General features: G+C 32.1%; 2 protein-coding genes across 3 annotated transcripts in view; both read right to left on the bottom strand.

Moving 5' to 3' along the window:
- LOC118203981 (tRNA dimethylallyltransferase) overlaps positions 1-9,675 on the bottom strand; it is a 70,231-nt gene extending 60,556 nt beyond the window's left edge. The window contains exon 1 of the mRNA XM_085814010.1: positions 9,457-9,675. Coding sequence (XP_085670136.1) covers positions 9,457-9,612 — 156 coding nt within the window. The 5' untranslated portion in view covers positions 9,613-9,675. The remainder of the gene's footprint in view (positions 1-9,456) is intronic.
- Positions 9,676-23,940: 14,265 nt separating this feature from the next.
- The window catches only part of mIF2 (mitochondrial translation initiation factor 2), a 124,775-nt gene continuing 123,998 nt past the window's right edge, over positions 23,941-24,717 (bottom strand). For both annotated transcript variants that reach the window (XM_085814007.1, XM_085814008.1), the window contains one exon: positions 23,941-24,183. In XM_085814007.1, the coding sequence (XP_085670133.1) occupies positions 24,011-24,183 (173 nt within the window). In that variant the 3' untranslated portion in view covers positions 23,941-24,010. The remainder of the gene's footprint in view (positions 24,184-24,717) is intronic.

The following is a 24,717-nucleotide window of genomic DNA, read 5'->3' as shown; positions in this document are numbered from 1 at the left end:
AACCAGTGCCAGAGCTCATATGGCCGCACTGGGTCACAGAATTGAGGACCCACGGAGACTGCAACAGCGGTAAGATATCTAGCACTGGCACTCAATAAGGCCAAGCTCATGATGAATAGCCATATTTGTATAGTGAACAACAGCTAAATTTGATGATGATGGCTGCAAATTTTAAAGGTTTTCGGATATCACAAAACAAAGGTGAAATTTTCCAATTAACAGATTTTGTAAAGAAATGTGGAGAAGTGGTAATAAATGAAGATGGTATAAAAGAAGTTTTTCATTGTGATGACAATGCTTCTCAATCATCAATCAATTAATAAATGGCGAAATCTGTAGTATGGTTGTAGATCCAGAACATACCACTACCGATAGTGAAGAAAGTGACAGAAAAGTTACTGAAAACGAAAAAATTTCGATTGACAAGTTAGTCGGAATTCTCAACACAGCTGTTACAAGACTTCAACAACGTAACTAAACAAGAGATTATGTCTGTCTACAGAATTAAGCAGAAAGTATTAGCACAAAAAATGAAGCAACTTTTACAACTTACATTGAAAGAAAAGTTTAATAAGGTAAACAAATAAATATTAAGCTTTTTTTTTCATAAATTTCATTACCCTTTTTATCATAACTACTTCATTATTTTATATTTTTAATTTTATAATTTCTACATGCCATCTTACTAGATTTAAACTGATGATCCAATATCCGAAAAAGTCCCAAATCCACAATCACTTCCTCTAGTATAAGTCCCGACTTCGGACTTTGTACTGTAATAGCTTTTCATTTTGTGGCTACAGTTTTATTTTCATTTGATTCACCTTTATACAACTTATATACATTTTAACCAGAAAATTCAAAATGATGCCCTACGATCAATCATGGTACTTTAAAAAAGTGCTATCACACTAATCACTTGTAAATTAGTCTTGGGAAAAGACCTGTAAACTCAATGTTTAAAATAAGTCAGTTCTTCACTGTACTTAGTAATAACATGCCATCAAAGGAAAACTGGTTTCTAATCTTTTTCTGCACACTTGATTAGCATCTATGTAATTCTGAAACCTGCTATGAATTTATCTGTTGTTGTTTCTGCTCTATAATTAGTTACTGAGGAAACTGAGATGTTTTTCTATCATCCATTCTAAAGGTTCAAATATTTCTTAAGGGCGGGTGTTAAACCTTCATTTACACTTTCACCTTATGAGAGCGTTTTCGGGGATGCTTCTTTGACATTTTCTGGATTGTTTTGGAGAGCCGCGAAAACTTCTCTGGGATGCTTAGTATCTTTTTCTGAATTTTTGGAGCTTCATATTTCTTGGATATTTCATATTTTTTCTGCAACCACAAAAGCTACTGCTACTAATATGATTTTCTCTAAAGAAAATACATGTTGATTTTTCTTCAGGTTTTCAGAGTTCAGACTTTGCTTTTGGGTTGCAGCAACACTGGATTTAAAAACTAGAATAATGAGAGCATCCATGTTCTTGACAAAGAATACATTGCATGGGTCTTTTAGGTTGATACTTCTCCACACTGATATTTATGATGAACATATTATTTAAGTTAAAAAAAAAAGCATTTCCTTAGTTTCTCTACAGTTTTGCTTTCTCTTCTCTTCTTCTTTCTATGGTTTCTTGTCAGTTTCAGGAAATAGATAGGAAGTTTCTCTTGGTTCTCCATTAATTGTTTTACCTTTTATAATGTGATACTTTGTCACTAAGTCTGTATAAATGGCTTCTTGCTTATTTAGCCAGGTTTTTCAAAAGAGCTCTAACATTTTTTTCACTATCCAGCTAGTTAGTTAGGAAAAAATATTGGTATTTCTTTGTTATAGCATCTTCTGAGATTGAATCACCAATCAACCAAGATATCTTGTCAAAAGTCTGGTTGCCTGTTCTTATAACTCAGCATGTGATTGTATGTTAGCACCATGTTGCATTTCTTATTGCACCATTCTTGCCATGTGTACTTATACTATTCAATTTTGGGTACTCTTTTGCTATCAGGACCAGATTCAGAAGTGCACATATTTATGTATGTACAGTCAAAAGTCGTTAATTCGGACACCCATAATCTGGAACTCAAAGCTACAAACTTTCTGTACATGCGTCGCGTTGACGCATTCGCATAAGACCTTTACGGCTGTGAATATGCGTGTGCGCATAATACGTTAACGCTTGCGCGTTTAATGTATAACGGACGGTATAAGCTAAGCTAAAATTATCTAATTCAGTTAACGTTGCAGATTGCGTTGTTCTTTAATCTTCGAATTGGATCTGGCTTATTATTTTTTGCAGACTGTTAGAAAAGTTTTATAAAAGTAAGCTTGAACTTTTGATTATGTCAAATAGAATTTCTGATATATATTTACTAATATGTAAAGGATCTACAAAGCGAAAGTATGTTTCAAAGTCCATTAAACGAAAAGTGGAATTGCTGCAAAAAATGGATAAAGGCATATCTTTAATTTCTCTAACCATTCCGAAATCTGTTCATCAATTTCACGCTGCTCTGTGGCGGGGGAGGGAGGGGAATCGCAGCGGCACACAATGAATTGGAAGTTAATCTGTCAGCACTATCCTTATCTTCCGGGCAGATATTTTTATTTTATATGGCTTATAATTCCTTACTAAATGTAGTATTTCATCTCGATGTACTCCGTCTTTGATTTGAATTAAATCAAATTCCTCATCATTATAATTCGCTTCCGATAAAGAAGAAAGTGACACAGCAGTTATTGAAAACGAAAAAATTTCGATTGACAAATTAGTCGGTATTCTCGACACTGCAATTATAGGACTTGAACAGCGGAACTTTGTAACCGAAGGAGAAATTATGTCTGTTTATAGAATTAAAGAGAAAGTATTATCACATAAAATGAAGCAACTTAAACAACTTACATTGAAAGAAATGTTTAATAAAGTAAACAAATAAATATTAAGCTTTTTTTTTGTAAATTTTGATAGCCTTTAGATCATAATTGTTCTTTATTTCATAAATTACGGTTTCATATTTTTAATATTATAATTTCTGCATGCCATCTTACCAGATTTAAACTGATGACCTAAAATCCGGAAAAATCGATAATCCGGAATCGCCAAAGTTCCGACGAGTCCAGATTAACAACTTTTGACTGTACATTATTCTATGATTAAAATAATCAAGCTATTAATCACAAGCCATTTAAAACTTTAAATGTATATATGGTAAAAATATAGTTTAGGGTACCCCTTGGCAAAACCTGGTGATTTTTGGCGGTACATAGATACCAATTTTGTACAATTCTTTGACTCGTTAATTTGGCTTGCGAAGTGGCGATTTTTGTGCCAAAAATCGCAGCTACACAAAGCCAAACAATTGCACAAACTCGGTATCCATGTACACATCGACATATTTTCACTTTAAAAAAAATCCCTGAATTGCACAAAAATGGCATTGCACACTCTTTTAACTTTATCCATGTACACATCGACCTATTTTCTCTTTAAAAAAAATCCCAGAATTGCACAAACTTGCATTGCACACTCCCTTTACTTTGTTCATGTACGCATCGATATATTTTCACTTAAAAAGTTAAAGGAGCACCATATTCTACAATATAGGCAAACAAAAAATACATAATCTCAATAAAATACATTTTAAACCAAACAATAAAATAACATAAAAAAGGAAAAACATGTTATACATTTAAGCACTACCAAAAGCAAATATTCACTTACCATGATTTTCGAGTTCGCTTCGTACACCCAGAGCCACGTAAAAATCAAAATATCAATCATACTCAAATGACTTTTTTCAAAGGGTACTTTTTCTGATCGAACGCTTCACATAGTGACCATCTGAATCTTTCTTCCTACAAACCCATTCAAATCCATCTAAATGGTTTTTACGTTCAACTAGACACATACCCTTCCTACATACAGGACACTTATAATGACTACTAAGTAAACCTTCATTTACACACCATTCAATTAAACTCTTTTCCTCTTTCGCTCCAAATCATACAGAAACTTCAAATTAATTTTACTACATTTAGCCATTCTGCCACTTAAAGAATCAAATCAACACACACCACAAAAATGCTTACAAAACATCCCATGATTCAAAGTTTCCCAGAATCATGCAACCGATTACATCACAATAGGGTTTTAATAACATTCAACTACTCAGGCTACCATAAATGAAACAACAACTTGGCGATAAATCAAACAACTTCGCCATAATATAAGGGGTACCTTAAAGTCTACTCTACCCGTATATATATGTGTATACACGCACAGATACATATGTACATTCATATAATGCAGGCATATACGAACACATACATGTCTAAATACATATATTTCTGGCCTTGGTTCTGATAACAGAACAGTACCATTTTTATAAGGTTTTCGAATTTGCATTGTTTATTTTAAAATATATTCATTGCTTTTTTTGTGTGTGAATTTGACATTAATAATTTTAATTTACCGAACAATGAGCTGTATGCCATATAATTTTTTCAAGAAAGAGGTTTTTTACCTGACAAACAAGTGTGCAAAAATGGTCACAACATGAAACTTTACTAAGATACAATAACACACCGAACAAATATTAATTTAGAAGTCAAACAACAAAAATCTGTGTTATATTTTCAAATTTTGAAACTAGTCCTATGAAAATTCAAAAATACAACACTGATTTTTGTTGTTTGACTTATAATTAATATGAAACTTTATGTTAATGATGAAACCATTTGGAGGTGCAATGTTAAAAACTGCAAAAAGAAAATGTGCCTTCCTTTTGAAAACTGGTTCAGTAGATCCAGAATATCATTTGTTACTGCTATTAGATTTATGTATTCTTGGGCAGAGTAGCTGATGTCCATGAAATGGTGTAACTAACAGATTAATATTTGTGAAAACACTATAGTTGACTGGAACAATTACATACAATAAAATAATAATACAGTCAAAAGTCGTTAATTCGGACACCCATAATCCGGACCTCAAAGCTACAAACTTTCTGCGCATGCGCCGCGTCCACGCATGAGCACAGGCATTTAAGAGTGCGCGTAAGACCTTTACGGCTGCGAATATGTTTGGGCGCATGCACGTTTAATGTGTAACGGAGGTATAAGCTAAGCTAAAATTATCTAATTCAGTTAATGTTGCAGATTGCATTGTTCCTTAATCTTCGAATTGGATCCAGCTTATTACTTTTTGCAGACTGTTAGAGCAATTTCATAAAAGTAAGCTTGAACTTTCGATTATGTCAAATAGAATTTCTGATATATATTTACTAATATGTAATTTGTATCTACAAAGTGAAAGTATGTTTTGAAATCCGAAATCTGCTTATCAATTTCACGCCGCGGATTACGGTTTAATAATAATTAAATAAATTACGGTTTCATATTTTTAATTTTATAATTTCTGCATGCCATCTTACCAGATTTAAACTGATGATCTATAATCCGGAAAAATCGATAATCTGGAATCGCCGAAGTCCCGACGAGTCCGGATTAACGACTTTTGACTGTAATAAGGATAAGGATGAGGATTCTTAAAATTATTCTTAAGAAATGAGATGCAAGTATAATTATTATATATTGTGTTGTTTATTTTTAAATTCGAGCTTCATGAGCTTGACGAAATTATAGCTGAGATCTTGGCGCAAATCTAAAATCGCCAAATATGGTTGGAGGCTGCTATAAACAAAGAAGTATTGAAATATTTCCTTTCTTTTATAACATGAGTTACTTTTCTGAAGTCTTGACATTATACACACAAAAACAGATCCAGTTTTCATAGATGCTTCATGTTCATTATTGCTAATTTCTTGTAATCATTTAATTGATTTTTCAACAATCAGTAATTATTTTAGAAAAGAAAAGAAGAGGGATTTTTTATTTCATTTGATTTGAAGATTCCGAAGTTTTCTCTGCTTCTGTTTTGTCCCTATTTAAATTTTCAAATCTGTTTATTTAAAGAATTTCCATCACTTCAGTTTTTTCTGGACTGGCACTTTTTGCTGTTTTCCAGGGATTATCCAATTTTCAGCATCTGATGCATTTTGGTACGGTTTTTTTTTTTGGGGGGGGGGATTTTCTTATTAATATTTTGCACCAGTGATTCTTTCTCAGTGCAGTTTCCTTGTGCTTGAGGGAGTTTCAGAAAACATGGCCTTCTCAGTTTCATTGTAGCTTTTAATTTTGTTAAATTCCAATAAACCTAGCAAATAATTCCGAAGTTTGTATTTATCAAGTTTCCTTTTGATTTCGTCCATGCTGGGATTACCTCTGAATCTTTCAGCAATGATGGTTTCTTAATAGATTTTTCTTTGTTCTTCTTTTTTTGTTAACTTTGCAATTTTTTCACAATCAGAATCTGAAATATGAAATCATCATATCATAAAGCATTTTACGTTTTTGGCTGGGAACTTTCTGAAGCATCAACATCTGAATAATTATTATCATTGTCAAGAGCACTAAAAAGGAGCATTTTTGCCAAGTATAAACCCAAAGGCTATACAAATAGAAATGAACTGAGCAAAATGATGGAGAAGAGAGTTGAAAACAATGCTGATGACTGTAATGACTGATGTGGAATCTTTCCCTTCTTCACACAAGGGACTAAATGATATAAATGATGTGAAGTGCTGCAGATATTGTCGTAAATTTCTTCCCTCTGGGGATGATTCCTCTATACATGTCCCAGAATCTAGGATTTGTCCATAAATATAACTTCTGATTTGTCTATGACAAATTAAATTAGAACTGTGGTGTATTTTGTGGTAACCCTTGGATTATCACTAAGTTGTCTCATTTATGGTAATCTGAATATTTTACAGTGTATGTTTTGGAAACATTATCATGGCGTGATTGGTTGTAATGCTCACGCATTACCGTATTTAGCAACGATTTTGATTTCTCAGCTTATTTCTGTGTAGGATGTCGTTTAAGAAGCACATTGCTTATTTTGTGCTTTACACTGTAAAATAACTGCCTATGATTAAGATTAATCTGAAGTTTCTGTACAATTTGAAATGAATGGGGGAAAATGGAAGCATTAATTGACTGGTGTGTAAATGAAGGTTTACTAAGTAATCATAATAAGTGCCAGATCATTCACACGGCTTTGTCCGACACTACGAAGGATATTTTTTATTCTTAGTTTTGTGTGTATGTGGCAACAGCAGTACACAGATTCTAGTTTGGATAATTTTAGACAGTTTTTGGATGATGTTAAGGAATTCTGTTTGTCACACACCAAAATTTCTAAATACGGTAAGTCGATATTTATTTTTTGTACTGTTAAGATTAGATAATATATATTTCCATTCTTAAGTTGCTTCCTTCTTTGATTTAAAATGCAGTTTATTGAGATTATATATTTTTGTTTTAATTATGTTTTGTATGCCATTTTACTGGGGAGGGCCTTACGTGTAAACAGGAATGGTGCCAAAAACTCGCCAAGGGTTACACTCAACTATATTTTTCCCAAACTGTGTATTTTACAGATTTATGCTGATTCCTACCTAAAAATATCACCAGGGAAATTATCTTCCAATTACACATTATCATATTCCAAATATCAGCAAGAACAGTTAATTTACATCCTTGCTCATAAAAACAAAGAGTGGTTAATAAAGAATCAATCAAAGTTACATGAAATGAAGGCACATATGGGTTAGAGTAGACTGAAGGTTACCCCTTGCATTATCGCAAAGTTGTTTCATTTATTGCCAAGTCAAGGGCACAATGCCAAGTTTGTGCAATTCTGTGAAATTTTTTTTGAAGTGAAAATAGGTCAATGTGTACATGGATACCAAGTTTGTGCAATTCTTTAACTTATTTTGGCTTTGTGCTGTGACGATAGCTGTGATACAAGGATGCCAGTATACAGATTCTAGTTCAGATAATTTTAGGAAGTTTTTGGATGCTGTTAAGGAATTTTGTTAGATTGAAGACAGGAAAATTTTTAAATAAGGTGGGTTTTCATCCGCAGAGAACCCGTTGGCACTTCAGGAAAGAACCCGTTGGCGGCATTGCATTTTTACTCGCCAAGCTCGCAGTTCATCGACGATGAGCCGAGCCGTAAACGTGATTTTTAGTGCATGTAAATTCAAGTTAGCAGACAAAACAATATATTAAGCATATGGTAGTAAAAATTCACAGATAATAAGCATGTAGATGTAAAACTAATCAGTTAAACGTGATATACGAAAATGAATTTGTAATAAATTCAAGTTAGCTCAGAAAAGAATATATTAAGCATAAGACACTATATCAGCATTTATAACAGAATTAAAAATTCATTTAAAAAATATAAATTAGTATTAATCTACTGAAATTAACCGGTTAAACGTGATATACGAAAAAAATTTGTCTTAAATTCCAGTTAACATAGAAAACAATATATTCCTTACACCAGCAGTGGTTTGCTAATTTTGATGACCATGGTGATGCATCAAACTATTCAGTCATCTTAGATAATCAATAATATTTTTTATTTCAATTTAATCATCTATTTATGCCACACCTGCCATCATCTGAAAGGTTATTGTTAGAAAAGCATTAATAATATATTATCTTGTTAAAATTTTACGCCATAAAAATTGATTTATTCTCATAATTTTAGATGACAATAACCAATAATAAAAATAAAAGCATTACTTAATTATTTAGAATGCACATGCATATTTTTGCGGCCTACAAAAACAAATTTAGAGGTTGGAAACCTCATGGTTCTTAGAGCTGTTAATAATTAAGAACACTACGTGAACAGCCTTGTTACAAATTAGCATTCACCCCTCCCGCTGTATTTTCTTCCAACCGAGAACCGGCATCTATCTACGAAAATATTTCTATCTATTCGTTGTTAAAAAATTCAGTAAAAATAATAATAAATAAGAGAAGAATAACATAAATCTGCAAATGCGAACAACGACAGTGATAATTTAACAAAATGAACGCAAGAGGAATGGCTGCAAACTTCGAACAAGCAAATAGTATATATCCGCTGGGTTACCAGGTTTGAACTATTATCGACAAAGTTGGCGATGTTTAGATTTACCGGGTTCTCTGCGGAAGTGCTTCCAATAAGGTAAGTGGATATTTCCTTTGTGTAATGCTAAGATGAATTTCCGTTTTTATGTTGGTTTAAAATGTAGTTTATTGAGATTATATATTTTTTGTTGGCTGCTCCTTTGAATTTATAAATGAAAATAGATCGATGTGTACATGAACAAAGGCAAGGGAGTGCGCAATGCCACGTTTGTGCAATTCTCTGTTTTTTTAAGTGAAAATAGGTCGATGTGTACATGGATATCGAGTTTGTGGAATTCTTTGACTTGTTATTTTGGTTTTGTGTAGCGGCAAGGGGCACCCGTAAATATACTTTGGGTTTTACCATAATTTTTAATAATGACATAATTATTTGAAATTAGTACATTGCTTAAATTAAATACCTGCATTGAGTCAGCACTGATTACTTCACCATTAAATTTTTTCGCCAAATGAATAGCCAATTTAGATTTTCCAGTTCCTGTGCATCCCAAAATTACAACAACTGATGAAGAGGGTAACATTTTCCAAAATCTGGGTTTAAACAACGTGTTGCCCATTAAACATTTACTCACTGTTTTATTTACATTAGGAAGAGAGTTGAAGTAGAGTTTAGTTGTTTGAACGTATCCAGGGAGAAATTTTGATTGCATCCTGAAATGGCTTTACTAGAAGCAAATCCACTATAATCGCTGCCAAAAATATATTCATGCAAAAAAAAAAAAAAAAAAAAAAAAAAAAAAGCAATAAACACTAAAAGAAAGTGTACGAATCTAAAAAAAAAAAAGGAATTAGAACATGCAATTCACATATGAGGTAGAGGCTGCATCGCCGAATGTAAATCAAGGCCATCTTGATCATCATTTACATCAAGATGGCCTTGAAGTAAATAGGCTACCAAAATTAGCATAATACGCGATTTCGCAGTCACCAAAGTTTCTAATCGGTAAAATCCTAGTATGCGGTGCAGCCTTGGTGCGATTTTGAAAATTATTGCCAACACCAAAAATGACCCAAAGAATGTCTATGTATATACTATACAATATATACTATCACGATATACATAGCATATACTGTGTATAACTATATATATTATTTGAATACCAGTTTACTACTCATCGTATATGTCCCGTTTTTACTGCTCATCATAAAGTCGCCAAATCCCGCGCACACCGGATACTAGGATTAAACCTTGCGCAGTCACAGCACAAAGCCTTAAAAAGACGAATGCCCGACCTATGTGTTTAGTAATTTGTAAATGGCAACAATTAATATATCGTATTTATTTATTTGTGATACATAAACGTCAAAGGCGCTAAAAAGCCGAGAGAGAACTCGATCGGGGCTAGATTTTGTAAACCTGCGTCTTCTGTTTAAAGTAGCCTTTATAACTCGTGCGATAATCTGCCAGTAACGACTGTCAGTAATATAGTGCATGTTTTCTTGTGCTTTGAAAAATGAGTGATGAATTGAAGAAGAAGTTTTATGAGAATCTTAAAGCCCAACTTGTTAAATTTGCGCTTGAAGTGGTGGAGAAAGCGAAAACTTCAGATGTTGAGGATCAAAGTGAAACTGTTGGTGTAGGAAATAGTTTATTTAATAATCAAACGAACTTCTTAACTTTAACTAATAACGTATGCGAAATTTCTAAATTATTTGATGTGAAATCTCCTTCTCCGGAAAAATCAAGTGGAAAGCAAACAACTTTGGATAGGTGGTTACGGAGAACCGGTACTCAGTCTTCTGAAAAGAAAACTCCAGTTCCAGACTCTTCTGTAAATGAGCAACCGATAAATAATGAAACATCAGCTCAAGCTAATATTTCTTGTGCAACGGGTTCGAATGAAGTGAATGTTTTGAAAAGTTCCAAGGATAATTTTAGCATACATGGAAATGGGGTTGGTTTTAATGGGAAAAATGTCACTGATGAAACTAATTGTGACCTTAGCATTAGGGAGAAAAATGATGAAGAGGCAGCAGAAACTGAATCTCTAAATTTATCTGATATAAGCTTGGAAGAGAGTACCATTCAGAATTATTCAGATATTTATATAGTAAATGATTTTAACGAAGATTTAGCTCAAGGTATTATAAATATGGATTTTTTTGCTAATACTGTAGGGGAAATTGAAATTACTTCCACATTCAATGAACTGCCTGATTCTATGGATCTCTCAGATGTAAATATGATCACGCAGCCAGAAGATGCTGTTGATAATTTTGATAACACTTCTCCTTATAATCTTAGAACAAGAAGAAAAATTATGCCCCAAATGCAAGAAGTTCCCGTAAAAAGAAAATTAGAATTTAATTCTTCTAAATTTTCAAAAGATAATGATTTAAGTAAAAACATTCCATTACTGGCAGATAATGCATCTTTGAATGCTTCAAAAGAATCACCAAGTAAAAGGAAACAGTCATTTGGTAGTGAAAAGGATTCACTTAATTCTGTTATAGATGATTTTATAAAACCTACAAGTCGTGATATATTTGCAATTGATGATGGTGTTTTTGGTGAAAGTGTACTTGATGGATCTAAAAATAGAGCTGAGTGTATAACAGAAACTATGAATCCTGAAGGCAGCAGTTATGATACCTTATCTGTAAAGCTGCCATATAATAGTAAAGAAAATAATACCATCACCCAGAATAGTGGAACACCTAAATGTCATTATCATTTACGGAAGAGAAATCATTCTCAAGAAGGTCTTGAAAATTCATCTACAGTGGAAAATAATAAATGCCATATGGAAATGGGTATTCTAATACAAGATATTAATCAAAGAGACACCTTGCTGTCTGTTTCAGACAAAATTAATTTGTATGATAGAAATCATGAAGTACTTTCATCTGATACTCCATTAATTACCGAAAGCACAAGTGATGCTTTTGAAATGAAAATTTCAAAGGCCAGGAAGGGAACTAAAACTCAGAAGAAAAAGGCAGCAAAAAATAAATTTTCTGCCACACTTAAAAAGAAAGAAAAACTGACTGAAAGTGAAAATGTGATTGCTGAAACTTCTGATTTGCTAAAACAAAAATGTAATTCTAAGGAAAATCTTGAAAGCTTTGAATTTTCCCACAAGACAAATGATGCAGAAAATCATACGGTGGCATTTAAACAAATTAATGAGGAGCAAGAAATAAACATGCTTCTTTTAGGTAATTCTAATGTTTTGGTAAATGATATAATGTGCACTGCTGACATAAATAATAATGAGAATGTACAGAGTGATCCTGTAACAGAAGGTATGGAAGAAGGTCAAAGTGAGAATTCTTGTAACAGCAAAGAAAATTGGACAGAAAACAGCAAAATTCGGGTCTCGGAAACATCCAAGTGTTCATACAAGTTGAGAAGAAAAATTCAGTCTCGAGAAGATTCTGATCCTGTTCTTCCACAAGATGAACAAATTGTTAAAAAACAAAATGACAATGAAAAAGAATCTCTTTGTGTATGCAACTCGCCTGCAAATAATAAGACATGTGCAGCTGCTATTCTTCATGCAGATGAACCTAGTAGCTCCATGTTCTGTAGGGTACGTCTTGTGAGGGAATTACCAACGCTTAGCTTGGAAAATAATAATTCTGCTGTATTGGAAGAAAATAACACCAAGAATGAAATCCCTGTATCACCCAGATGCCGATATAAATTAAGAACGAGAAAAACACAGCAAAGTAAGATATCTGTTGGACAAAATGTGATTGATCATACATCAGCTGAAGAGTCTAATTGTGTGCAAGAAGTTAAAAATGTAACACATGAGAGCATGGCAAATTATTCAGAAAATCCTGTTGAAGAATTATATGAAATGCCTCTGAATGCATATACAAACCCAAACCGGGAGGCAGAACAGAGATCTGGAAGTATGGTTTGTGATGTTGAATCTAATTTAAATCATACAGAATTGTCTTCACATTTAGCAAGTGATGTGGCAGAAGTCTTTGAAAGGGAGCAAATCTCAGTCGTAGAAGTTATCTCTCAAGAAGTTGCACCATCTGAAAATTCTGATTGTGTAGAAAGATCTGACGACTTCATTTCTGAGAATTTAACTTCCCAGGTAGAAAGATCGGAAGACTTAATTTCTGAGAATTTAATTTCCCAGGTAGAAAGATCGGAAGACTTAATTTCTGAGAATTTAATTTCCCAGGTAGAAAGATCGGAAGACTTAATTTCTGAGAATTTAATTTCCCAAGTAGAAAGATCGGAAGACTTAATTTCTGAGAATTTAATTTCCCAGGTAGAAAGATCGGAAGACTTAATTTCTGAGAATTTAATTTCCCAGGTAGAAGGAAGTCCTGTGAAAGAATTAAATGAAAAAGAAAGGATTAATTTTGAACATTTTTTGAATTTGAGTGAAAGCTGTGCTTCACTTAATATAAACATTGAAGATATCTTCAGACAAAAAGGAGTAGAAGAATGGTTGGATAAGAAACATAATAATTCTGATGCTGTTGTTTTTATAGGCAAGCATCAATTGCAGGACGGAGGAAAAACCGTGCCTGTTGTTTACACACATAGATCGAAACAAGAATTATGGGATACACTCTGCAAAATTACTGGTAAGACAGGTGACATAAAATAATAAATATATAAGTATTACACCATTCATAATATTGTTATGATTACGAGAATTCTTTTGGGCTTGTTCAGATGCAGTTATGGACACATTTATATTTCATATTATATTGCATTTAAACCATATGTTCATTAATATGACTTCTGAAATAAATTTTTTCAAATATATTTAATTTAATGTATTACTTAAAAATGTTGCTTTGGTCCTTCATATGTTTTAAGAAATATTGATTCAGTTTAGAATTCACTGATTTTCATCAAAATGAAAGGTAAGCTGGTAAAAATATACTTATGGTGTCCATTGGGGATTTTTAGCAGTACGTGGGCACCGAGTTTATGCAGTTCTTTGACTTGTTATTTTGTTTTTTTTTTTTTGCAGTGGGAAGTTTTGCGCCAAAAATCTCTGCTACACAAAACCAAATAGCAAGTCACAAAATTGCACAAACTCAGCATCTATATACACATTGACCTATTTTCTCTGAAAAAAATCAGAGAATTGTGCAAATTTAGCATTGCACAGTGACTTGATATTTTCCATGTAGATATCGATCTATTTTTCACTTCAAAATCAATGAAGCACCCAATTCTACAGTAGGACTAAATAAAAAATATATAATCTCAATAAACTGCATTTTAAATCAAACAATGAAATAATATAAAAAAGCACTATCTCATCTACTCACTACACAAGGAATATCACTATGCAAGGAAATATCCACTTATCTTATTTAGAAATTTCTGTGTCTATCCTATGGCACGCAAAACTCCATAACAGCATCCAAAAACTTTCCTGAAACCATGTCCCATTTCTAATGGAACGGTTTATGTTGTGACCATTTGAACCTTTCTTGTGACAAAGCCATTTGAACAATCTTTACGTTCGACCATATGCATTTCCTTTGTACAAACAGGATACTTATAATGGCTATTATGTAAACCTTCATTTACACACCAGTCAATTAATGCTTTTTTTTCCTTTCATTCCAAATCGTACAGAAACTTCAAATTACTCTTACCACATTCAGCCATTTTAACCACAAAATAAGCAACATACTTTCTAAACAATATCCAACACACAAACAAGTTGTAAAACATTTTATAGCCTCGAAATTTCACAACAAATTAAAAAAATAGAGAGTAAAAGATTCTTCTTATCCTGTATCCAGTGCAGTTTCAAGCAAGATCATACCTAATTAACTTGTAATCCAAAATAGGTGTAAATGGAAATTGTAAGATCACAAAACACATTCTTTATTAATACATGCAAATAGATAAAAATTCATTAGTATTCCAAATATATACATTGAAAAAAGGAGTTATATTATAGAGAGTGCCATATCACTGTCCTTTCCTGAAGGAGTAAGAAAAGTAAAGTGTAAAGAATAAGCGAGTTACACAGTTAACACTTTTGCAAGGTTTCCAGTTCATACAGTTTATTGCGCTATTGCCGAGTGTCCATCACTATATGCATACCAACACCCCTACTTGATAGGCAGGATTGCCATTTGCAGCGATTCTCGAAGTTTCTCGAACACAGGTTTGCCTAGTGAGTAGATCCGCAATGTATTAGCTGTCCGGTGTATTAGCTGCTGCAATATATTCTGCTTCAGTTGAAGATAGTGCAATGCAGTTATTTTCTAGTTTGAATATGTATCCGCTAATGGATTTTCTTATTGTTCTGTCATTTGCCCGATCTGCATCCGGATATGCAGTTAGTATAGGTTCTTGAATTCTGTTAAAGACCAACTTAAAGTCTTTAGTTGTGTACAAGTATCGAATGACTTTCTTGACAGCATTCCAATCTGTGTTCCGAGGTTTTTTGTTTCTTCTACTCAGTAGATTGACTGCACATGCTATATCTGGTCTGCTGATTGTTGCAATATATAATAATGCCTCTACTGCTTGTTGCAATATATAATAATGCCTCTACTGCTTGTCTATATTTTGTATTTTTCTCTAGAAGATCATCTTCAGCTTCTATTTTACAGTTATTTGTTTCCATTGGCGTATATGTTGGTTTTTCGTTCTGAAGTCCAAACTTTTGAACTATTTCTTCGATTTTATTCTTTTGGTTTATGGCAAAAGTTCCATCCTTAAATCTTTCAATGTTTATGCCGAGGTAGTAGATGACTTCTCCTAGGATTTTGATTTCAAATTTAGCGTTCAGTTGTTGGATTGTTTCCATTACATCTTCTCTTTCACTTCCTATAAGCATATCATCTACATATAATATTATATACGTGAATTTTCCATTGATGTTTTTGTAAAACAAGCATGGGTCTGCTTTACTTTGTTTATATGATATGTTTAGAAGTATTTTTCCAATTTTCAGATTCCAAGCTCTAGCGGCTTCTTTTAAACCATATATAGATTTCTTCAGCTTGCAAACTTTATTTTCATTTCCAGCTTTTGAGTATTCTTCGGGTTGAGTCATGTAAATTTCTTCTTCTAGTTCTCCATGAAGGAAAGCTGTTTTACATCGATATGTCTGACAGACATGTTTTTATACGAAGCTGCACATATGAAGGCTCGTAGCGTTGTGTATTTTACTACAGGAGCAAAGGTTTCATCATAGTCAGATCCAAACTTCTGGCTAAATCCTTTTGCTACTAATCTGGCTTTGTATCTTTCAATTTTTCCTTCTGCATTGAGCTTTGTCTTGAAAGACCATTTGCATCCTATTGGTTTTCTTCCCTTTGGTAAATCAACTAATTCCCAAGTGTTGTTTTCTTCTAGTGCATTAATTTCTTCTTGAACAGCTGTTAGCCATTTTCTTTTTCATTTTCTACCAAACTTTGAATTTTCTATCAAGTTTTGGGTTCGGAGGAAATTGGACATTTGGCATGGAATCCATAGCGATCAGAAGGTTTACCTTTTGTGAGTCTGTTAGATCTCCTGAGTTCCAAAGGTTCTTCTTCGTGTTCTGATATTTCTTCCTCTTCAGGTTCTTCTATTTTTATTTCTTCCCGTTCTGAGCTTTTTTTCTTAGAATTTTTTTCATCCCGATTTATATAGATGCTTATAGGCTCGTCAATTCCACTGTCTTCAAGAAATCGTACAGATTGACGTATTATAATTTTGTCTCCAGGAATTAAAATTCTGTAGCCTTTACTTCTGCTGTCATAGCCGACAAGTATTCCTTCTATAGCAGTATCATCCAGTTTACCTGTTTTAGATTTATGGATGCCTTGCACCCGAAAGTCCTCAGATGAGAGAGGTTGGGTTTCTTGTTATTCCATAATTCGTATGGAGTTTTTGCATTTGGTTTTGTAGGCATACAATTCTGTAAATAATTTGCAGTCAGCACTGCTTCGGCCCAGTATCTGTGAGGTTGAAGTGAGTCAGCTAAAAGACATCTCGTCATCTCCATCAAATACATATTTTTGCGTTCACTGACTCCATTTTGTGCTGGACAGTACGGTACAGTAAGCTGGTGATTAATACCATGTTTTATAAGACATTCTTCAAGTTCCTTACTTGTGTACTCACCACCGTTATCACTTCTTAGCGTTTTTACCTTTCTCCCGAATTTATTGTTTGTAAGAGCAATGAATTGTTTTAGTTTAGAAATTACTTCATTTTTCTTTTTCATTAGGTAAATCATTGTGAACCTGCTGTAATCATCAATAAAAGTTACGAAGTATAGGTATCCACTGACAGACGGTGTTTGTACTGGTTCTAAAACATCAGTGTGAACGAGTTCTAGCAGTTTAGATGCTCTGAATTTTGATTCTTTGGTATATGGAAAATCAGTTAGTTTACATTTTATGCACTGAATGCATTTCATGTTACAATGCATGGTATCATGTTTACAATTATCTAGTTTAATTCCTTCAACGAGTTCTTTGTTTACAAGTTGTTTGATCGCTTTTGCACTGAAATGCTACATGAGCTGATGGTTCATTATTCCTGTCTATTGGTTAAATTTGGTAAAGATTGTTAATTGCATGACATTCTAGAATAATCTAATCTCCCTTCATGATCATACATTTATTTCCTTCAAACAGAACCGAAAGTCCTTTTTCCATTATTTTTTTAATTGAGATTAAATTCATTTCTAATTCAGGAGCGTATAAAACTTCCGATAAAAGAACTTCAGTTATTTTTTGTTTAGCATTTAATGTTTTAAAACGGACAGTTCCTATCGCCGTTGATTTAATACATTGCCCATTCACAGTTATAATATCTGACAGATTTATGGGTTTACATTCCGTGAAAAATAGGAAACCACCGATAGTGGTCCAAGTGAACATAGAAGGAAAACAGGAGTAAATGTTTGGATACAGGAGGTGCAGTATCGGTAATGAGTTAAAAAAAATTTCAGCAAATTTCAAGAAAGAAAATTCAGAATACAAGTCTAGCATTTAAAACATATAATGGAGAAAAACTGATACCATTAGGATTTGCTACAATTAATGTAGAATACGAAGGTCAAAATACAAATTTAAACCTTGTCTTGATCTTAAAGAAAACCTTGATACAATATTTGGTTGCAGATGGTTTTCAGAAATAAATTTAGATTGGATCTCAATTTTTGTCTCTCAAAAGAGTAGTTTAAATAAATTATTGGAACAATATAAGGAGATTTTTTACGGAAAATTAGGGAAGATAAAAAATTAGAGTTTCAACTTGCATTAAAACCAAATGTTTCACCAAAATTTTGTAGAGCTAGGCAAGTACCATTTGCATTAAAAGGCCAAATAAATGAAGAAATTCATGCTGGTAAATTTTACATACTAAGAAACTAATATGATAAATCTGTGCCACACATAAGATGATTCAAAATTTACTGTGTGCATTTTTATTTCCTTGTACAGAAAAAGAAAGTATTGTAATCGCAAAAAATTTTAGGTATCATATTTCAATGAAAATCTTCATTTGAAGGATGCAGACAGAAGAAAGCACTGTTTTTCCCAAAACAGATTCAGAAGAGATATTTTGTCATGGTGTTTGTACTTATGTATTTCACATAATTCAAAAAGAAGTAGCCTTAGAATGTTGAAATTTTGTATATAGGACTGATATAACAAGTACTTGTGCACCTCGTTTTTTGGTTCCAGTCGGGCACACCAAATGTATTTAAATATATATATACACCCACTTTGCTACTAGGCTACTTTTTATTCTAATATGTAAGTAAATTATGCATTTTTTTGCTTTAAAAATCATTGAATTATGTTGTTCTTATGTTCCAGTTAAAATTTTTATTCTTTTAGTTAATCTGCATGCAATAGTTGTAGAAGTATCAACAATTTAAAAGTTTAAGTGATGCTAAGCGTAACAAGGCTGCCATTTGTTTAAACTTGATACCTTTAGTAGAACAGTGAATTAAGTCTGTACACCAACATCAGTATTTTTTTTGCCAAGTGGGAGCAAAAGTAAACTTTAATTTTGTGCACTGAAAAATCTGCCTTCCTACCCGCTGGTCAAATTGCCTGTTTTCGCGTAGAAACTCTAATTTTAATTGTAAAAATTGGTTTTTAACTGTATTTGGTGTTTTATGGTTTTTTGTATTTTACAATTTTTAATGGTTTGAGTTTTTATCTACTTTTGCCTTGCCGTGAAATGAAAACTGAATTAATAAAATTTGGAGAAATAAGTTTAAATGAATTGCAGCAAAACATATGTATAATTTAATAGGCTGTAGAAGGAAATCATGGTGTCCAGATTAGGTATTTAAGTATATTGAAATAAGCTATATCATATAGGAACATATATCAGAGAGAGTTCCATTTCCCTGGAAATGCTACAAAGAAATGAATTAGAAGAAATATTGGATTATAAATAATGTGTTATATAACATGTATTAATGATATATTTACAGTGCTTAAAGTTCTTTTTGCTAGAGGTAATGCATATCTTACTATTGGTAAGCATGAGCAGAATTGTCAAGCATATTGTAAGTGAATACATCGAGATGCCTCATTGACTTTTGTGATGAGGTCAAGAATATTGTACTCTGAAGTCTTAATAATTAAGTCCTTAGGATGACCCCAGAAGAAATCAAGAGACCATATTAGCTGATCACGGTTACCATAATCTAAAATTGCTCTTTAACACCACCAGGTGGCATTTGCCTTTAAGTTTATATGGGGTAAAACATAAACTGTTAATATAGTCTTGAAAATAATTTTCCATTTCCATTCATATATCTCATAATTTACTTACACATGTAGCCTAGAATTCTTGCATTCATTATGTTGTCGATTACCGTTTGATTCATAGCAGGAATTTTGCATATTTATGTAATTACGAAAATGTGTTTCACTACTCATAAGAACTGTACCATCTATCCATTTATTTCCTTCAACAGTTTTCCAGTCCCCCCCCCATCATGGTGATTAAGTTCTTGCTCGACCATATTCTGAATGAAATTTAAATTCAGATACAGTATCCTTCACTACAGTATGATAGGCATAGGCCAATTCTGTGTTTTGATTATGAATGAAAAGTACTATTTTACAGTGACTCATTGCAAAAGAAAACACATTTCTAAGTTATCATAATACCTGATGTCATTTTCCCCCCTTAGTTGTTTAAATTTCAGGAATTTGGTAATTCTCACCAGTTGCCAAGCCTGGTGCTGTTCTAAGTAACCAAGAGGGCTGTGTAGCATTTCTCTAAGTGTATGTAAATATAGGCCTTTCTCTTGCAGCATACTTTTTTAAAAATGACCTTTAACCCTTCCTTCTTGCTCCCACCAAAATCATGTGATGAGGCTTTACCCTCTATTCCTAATGTCCATGATATTTCCGGGCTGCAGTGTTCAAAAGACATCAAACGCATCAAAAACATCCATATCCTGAAAATTTTTATTTATTTTACACATTTTCTTGATTCCAAGGTAAACAAGGTAGAAATTAAAAATGAATATAAATATTTTTCATACGCTTATTTTTAAACAATTTTCTTGAATAAAAACATAGGTACATTTTTTTACTGTTTTCTTGAAAATTTACAATTGTTAAGGAGTTAAGATAGTTCTTGCGTGCTTTGTTATTGCAGACTTGCCAATGTCCTGATTTTTGAGCGCATTCCTGCCAATGTGATGTACAGCATTTTTTTATACTTTCTGAGTATTGTAAAAAAGTCGTGAACTTATTGGTGACTAATTTTTCGCCAAGCTAATGCACAAAAAGCAATAGCTAGTTTTAAAATGGTGCTGCACTAAGAATTCCAAAGAGCAATCATTCGATAAATTTGAAAAAGCATAAAAAATATTGATAATAAAAAACTTTTTATGAGAAATCCTTTTTTATGTTGTTGTTTTCCTCATATTCACAGTGATCTGTTTTCAACTGAAAAGCATCAGAGAATTTCACAAACTTAGCAATGGCATTGTGCATTGGCCAAAACAGACATGTCCTAAGCACATAACTATTTTTGCAATGTATTGTTTTGCCTCGTGAACAGTTTTTGATAGGGAATGGGGATAATAAAAAAGTACTCATTTTTCTCCTGACTTTCTTATTTCTCAAATTTTTCATGATTTTTATTTATGTGGCCTAATATTCATTATTATTTACTTAGTTTATCTTTTGATACTCATTTTTTTTAAAAAGAAAAAGTTTTATTATACATGTTTCTGAAAACAATCCAATTCTCCAATTCACAGCGAGCACAGCTGAAGGTCATCTGGTGCCAATAAATATGAAGCAAGATCGAAATAGTCCTGCATATCTATCTTAATTATGTCTGTAGAAAAAGTAAAATGCTCATATATTTTTCAAAAAATGCATGTAGATGACTTTCCTAGTATTATTTCATCAAGAAAATATATGTTTGTGACATGTACTGTTTGTCCTTGCATTTTCGAGTTGAACACTGAAGAATATATGTACACAAAAAACACAGGGAAGTCAAAAATTGTACAGATTTTTTTTTTTTTTTAATTATTCTTCTTTCTCACATTCTACGATTTCATTTATTAAAATATTTGAATATAAGGAATAACTGAATTTTAGAACAAAAGTATAATAAAAAGGGGAGTTTTATTTTCAAGTAAATATATTCTAATTAAAATATTTTGTTATAATCAAGAAATCCATTAAGACAGTGGTCTCTAAATGGGGGCCTGCATTTAGCCTCAAAGTAATTTTATGTTGCCTGTGAATACATTTCAAATGTTCCTTTGCTGCAAATGTTTTAAGATTTGAAGTCCAAATTTACATTATTATCATTACCATTAAAAATGAACGTGTATAATGTACCAGAAAATCTATAAATAGAATTAATTTACAAATGAGATAAATCTTAGCCAGATAGTTGAAGATACATATCTGATTAAAATTTTCTTAATTATCAAAAAGGAAAAAGCTCAGTTGTAAATTTTGCACTAAGAATAACCACTTCTTTTCACTGTGAAAAATTAATAAGAAAAGAAGGCAATTGACTGATAAGCATCTGCAGCCCTGATGAATAAAATTTCTAATAATTTTTTTCCAAGGATTCTTTATCAGAATTGAAGAGCTATTATGTGTCAAACTGTAGTAAGAAATATTGTCCTAATTTATTTTCAAGATTTGTTCCACTTCGAAATTTTTTCTGAAAACGTTTATTTTAGTTTGATTTAAAGTAAGTTGTTTAATGATTAATTAGACACAAAAGAATAAATTCAAATGAATACCAGTCTGACAGTTTAATATTTAGCTGTGTCTATGTTTGAATTATAAAATGAAGCCAACAAAAATGTCTTGCTGGTACCACACTTTATATTTCAGCTAGAAAATAATAAATTTGAATTTTTCCCTTTCCATTAGTATTGTTTATATATGTTTTGATAAATATTTATTTATCAAATGCCTGGCCATTGACTATCAAAGTCATTAGGCAACAAGTTCTCTAATACTTCTTTACAATACAAGTCCAAATTCTTAAGTGCAGAACACACGTCCAGATGAGCAGCATCCATGACTCATCCAGAATCAGACAAAGCACATAAACGTGGAAGCAGTTGGATTAAAACGAAACAAATGAGCACCAAGGCAGTCATGTCGGGTCGATAGTCTAATACAGCAGTAGCACGAGGGAAGTCCAAGATGCAGTCAGCTTTTAATAGCACCCACCATGACTTATGACTTATTTTCAATAACACGTTAGTGTTACGACAGGATTTTTTATAAATCCTATTGATTTCAAGTTTAGAGAGATATGTCTCTGGAAGACCTTTGGAGAATATCCATACTTTTTTTTTGCCGAAAGGTCCACCATCTTATTTGCCCAAAGGCCACAATGTGATGGCACCCAGTGAAAAGTAATCTTTGTCTGAATTCTGCTCAACAGCTCCCTGCAGCTCTGGACATGAGCACTTTGTTTTTCTAGGTTACTTGCTAAGGCCTGAAGAGCAGAACTTGAGTCCGATAAAATTACAGCCTTATCAAGAGGAGAGAGACGGTCAAAAAGCTGTTGAAGGGCTCAATGGATTTTGATAAATATTTAGTATTACATTTAAAACTTAGGTATAATAGTTTTTATTTTGTTGATAAAAATATTAGTTTTGTTAAAAAAACACTCTGGCTTGTCAGCTGTTTTGAGACTGTGCATTTTGCCTGCATGTAAATTGAGTTTCAAACTACAGTTATAAAATATGGAATAGCTAAAAAAATTTTTTTTTTATGTTCTGAAAACAAGTACATCAACACCTTTAAATATAAATTCATAAAAATATTATTCTATTCTCCATAAAATAAAACACACTAATTTTTCCCTTTATGCAAATTAACATATATTTGATATTTAATGTCACTTAAATTATTAAATTAGTGACATCTATCAGTAGCAAAACTACCTATGTAAAAAAAAATAAATTACTTGCTCTAATTTATGTTTAAAAATCAGTTTACTTTGAGGCTAAATCAGAAAATCAGTTTTATGCAACATGCTTATAATTTATGAGGCACATGTAAAAACACATTAAAATTATCATTTTACCTTAACATTTATGATAGTATTCATTTGAACACAATAAATTTTTTTTGGAGGGGGGCACTCTCTATTTAACATAATTTAAATTTTTACAATTGACTGTGTGCTTTTTACACTGTATATTTATCGTACCATTCTGAATATACAAACAGATGAAAATGGAAAATAAACAGATTAATTAAATACAAAATTACAGAGTTACATATAATTATCATATTTAAGTATCGTCTAATACAAGTTTTTAATGTTCTTATTAATATCAGGCACACAAATTAATAGGAATTGTATTACTGAACAAAGAATAACTCGCAGTGGCCAAAGAGTACATTTATACACTTTGAAGCCTCTTTCCCTACAAAAAAAAAAAAAAAAAAAAAATACACACACAGGTATTTAACATTTTATTCATAAATTAGAATTGTTTAAAGCTATATATTTACAGATATACTACATGATTATCAAAACCCTGGATCCCAATCTGTGACTTGGGCAACATCTTTGGGTGAATAACAAATGATGTTATCACCTGGCAAAAAAGACAGTTCTGGGTTTTCGATTCTCAATCCACATTCTATGCCTTTGTTTATTGTTTCAACATCAGATTTTTCATGCCTTAAAGATACTACAGGACCTATAAACAGAGCAAGTTAATACAATTATTACTGTCTGTGAAACAATAATATTCCAATATAGAAAATCCTTGAGTCAAAACTTGAAATATTTTTACTATTATATGACATACAAAAATTGTAAAATTAAATAATGAGAAAAATATTTAAAAACAATATAAGTAAGAACAAATTTTATAATAATATAGAAGAAAAAATATTTTGATGTCTGAAAATAAACTATATTTTGAAGAAGGAAGATATATCAAAAAGGCATTAACTACTATCAATAATTATTATTACTAAAAAAAACTCGCTAGTCAACTCTTGTTTGATATTATATAGGAATCCAATCACTTTAATGTAAAATAGGTACTGTAATATGATTATTTACATAACTTATATGCTATACACTAGTGGGAAAAATTAAGCAAACAAACTATGAATAGGTGCTTTATTTTAATTCTATTAAGTGAAATCTAATGAAAAATGTTGATTAGCTGAAAATCAGAGTTATGATACAGGGGCTAGTGTTTGACTTTTTGCTGTCCTGAATT

The sequence above is a fragment of the Stegodyphus dumicola genome, chromosome 3 (genome assembly GCF_044657685.1).
Source record: "Stegodyphus dumicola isolate Sdum_Otavi_A_Nest chromosome 3, ASM4465768v1".
Taxonomy (NCBI): domain Eukaryota; kingdom Metazoa; phylum Arthropoda; class Arachnida; order Araneae; family Eresidae; genus Stegodyphus; species Stegodyphus dumicola.
This window is presented reverse-complemented; position numbering and strand designations above follow the sequence as displayed.